Source organism: Apis dorsata, unplaced genomic scaffold (assembly GCF_000469605.1).
Source record: "Apis dorsata unplaced genomic scaffold, Apis dorsata 1.3 scaffold_984, whole genome shotgun sequence".
Lineage (NCBI taxonomy): Eukaryota > Metazoa > Arthropoda > Insecta > Hymenoptera > Apidae > Apis > Apis dorsata.
In genome coordinates, this window is record NW_006264087.1 from 2,130 (window position 1) to 5,089 (window position 2,960).

General features: G+C 17.0%; 1 protein-coding gene across 2 annotated transcripts in view; it reads right to left on the minus strand.

The window, feature by feature from the left end:
- Positions 1–2,037: 2,037 nt before the first annotated feature.
- The window catches only part of LOC102679431 (alpha-tubulin N-acetyltransferase 1-like), a 38,184-nt gene continuing 37,261 nt past the window's right edge, over positions 2,038–2,960 (minus strand). Inside the window, exon 8 of one of the 2 annotated variants that reach the window (XM_006624024.2) lies at positions 2,038–2,412. In XM_006624024.2, the coding sequence (XP_006624087.1) occupies positions 2,130–2,412 (283 nt within the window). In that variant the 3' untranslated portion in view covers positions 2,038–2,129. Of the gene's footprint in view, positions 2,425–2,960 lie in introns of both variants that reach the window. The other variant, XM_006624023.2, reaches the window with a different exon arrangement.

Consider the following 2,960-nt stretch of genomic DNA (forward strand, 5'->3'; position numbering starts at 1 on the left):
AATAAATTCTTTATTTTATTCTTAAATATTAATATTATAATAATATATACTAATAATAATATTTTTTTTATTTTTAGCAATCAATTTTAAGATATTAATTATTTTTAATTTTTATAATCCAACGTTTATTTCATATATTCAGTTTTTTATTTGACCTGCTTTTTAATTTGTTTGAGATTAAATTTTCTATATTAATTATTTAGTTTAACAGGCTGTTCAAAAAAATCATTCAAAATTTATATGATATGTGATAAGTATATATTAGTAAAGTTTATATAAAGTAAAAAAACTAGATAACTTAATCATTTCGGAAATACAATCATTTATTTTGTTATGTTGGCATCATAATTGACTTACTATTTTTTCTACAGTTTATCCCATAGACGTATGTCCTTATATTTCCATATGCTTGGCATCTTTTTTTTAAAGATTCACGAATTCTCTAGAAAATTTCAGATTTTTCAGAATTATTTAATAAGCATATAGATTCAGTTTCACTAAGTCATTTATCGGTTGGGAATTGATATATTTCTATGTATTTATAAAGAATGCAGAAAAATTGTACGAGAACATTTAAAAAATAGTTTATGAAGATTTATAAACATCGCATACGATGTTAAAAATCAGTAATAAATCAATCATAATATTAATATGAAACAAAAAATAATTATATCAAAAACAATTTTTGACTCATGTTTATTAAGATTTTTTATACTTAATATATTACTTATTACTTAATATTACTTAATATTTATATTATATTACTTATTATTATTACTAATTATATTACTTAATATTACTTATTAATATATAACTTTATATTACTTATTAATTATATATTACTTAAAATACTATATAAATCTTAAATAGTTTTTTTTAAATATCCAATTGTATTATATTTTTTTTTTCTATTAACTATTTCAGAAATTTTATTGTAACTTTTTTCATTTTTTTAATGATAAATAACTAGTTCTGCATGTTTCATTGTTTTATTATTTTTACTTAATTTAAAATATAAATACTTATTTAAAAAATATTTGAATAATATTAAGAACATAGAATACTCATTACTAGACAAAAAAAAATGATTTTTTCTTCGATTTTTTCTATTATTTTTTCTATTATCAACTTGTACAATTCTTAATGATGAATAATTTCTGTACATTATTTACAAACTTCGTTATATCGTAGTTATATTGTCGTTATTTTCAATTTTAAAGTTTTAATAAATAAGATAATTTAAAATCATTAAATAGTTAATATATTAATAAATTTCTTTCCAAAATCTTAACATATGATAATAATATTTTGCAAATATAAATTTAGTATGTGTAAATGCGTATACACATGATTTTAAGTAATACTTACTTAAGTAATATTTACTTAAGTATGTTTAAAAATTATTAATTTAAGAAATATTTTAATTTGAGATTTGTAAAATTTACAAACAATAGAATATCATATTTTATAAATAATAAAATTATAAATAATAAAATTAATCGTGCATTATAATTTTATTTTGTTTTTTTATAATATTTTTTAATAACAATAATAAAACAATCAATATATTTTTATTATTTTATTTTATTTTTATATTGTATTCAGGAAAATAAAAATAGGTAACAGAATAAGAAAAGTAAAATATATAAATAATGTTTTTTTTTTTCTTAATATAACATAAATCTACAATTGAAGTTCGAAAAAATACAAAAAATGATCATCATCACAGATATAAAATTTTATTTTTAGAAAATATAACTTTTAATTATTATAATTTCTTTTTAAATTACAAAAATAATTACATAAAAATAATCGAATATAGAAAATTTCTTTATTTTTTTATTTAGTACAATGTTATATATAAATTAACAATAATCAATAATAATTTTGTGATTGAATGAGAGAAAAAAAATCTTTTTTATTAACTATGATCTACATTTCTTTTTACTTTTTTTTTTTATATAAATTTCATTAATAATGTATCTTAAGTGCTATATTTTTTCAGTTTTCATCAAACTTAAAATTTTTTTTTTTCACTGATATTTTATTTTGAGAAGCTTTATAATCTTATTGCACATAAAAACAATATAATTTTCAATATAATTTTAACATTGTCTCAATTTTATTGTTTACCATAAAGGAGAATGATAGAATTTTAAATCTAATCGACTGTGTTGATTGGTACCAGCTACTTCTTGGCTACATGAAGGTGAGGATTTCACATTTTTTTCAGTTTTTTCTGTTTCCCGTAAAATAGTAACTAGAGGACTTGGTTGATAATCGGGTAAAGCAGGTGTTGGTACTGTTGATACTTCATTTGTACGTAGCTTCTGTTCTTCTTCCGAATAAAGACTCAGTGACCGTGGTCGTTCTGGTTTCAATTGTATTGTAGCCAAAGTACTCGATTTTTCACTGAAAAAATAACTTTCCATGAAAATGTCATGTTTATGGTAATGATAATATAATTATAATTATTTGTATAATACATCTATATGTTATCAAATGATATTATAATTATTATAATTATATTAAAACGATTAACGAAATAAATATAAATCTTATTAATAGTAAATGTTAATAAATAAAATATACTTGAAAATTATTTAAAATATAATATTTTTTTAATATTTAAAATGAAATAATTGAATAAAATATTTTTTTTTTACATTTTTTTTTATAATAAATGTAGACATTTTATAATTAATAGTAAATATTTAATAAGCAAAAAATATTAAAATATATTTTTTTAATGTAAACTGGAATAATTAAATAAAATATTTTCTTTTTTTAAAATTTTTTTTTAAATAAATTTTTAAATAAATTGTCATTTTATCTTCATATAAAATGTTCCATATTAAATGTTTCAAATTGTTTTCTTCGATATTAATATAGATTCATCAACATAATTTTTTTGTAAATTGAAAGTTATATAAGATTCAATTAATAATAATAATAAAATT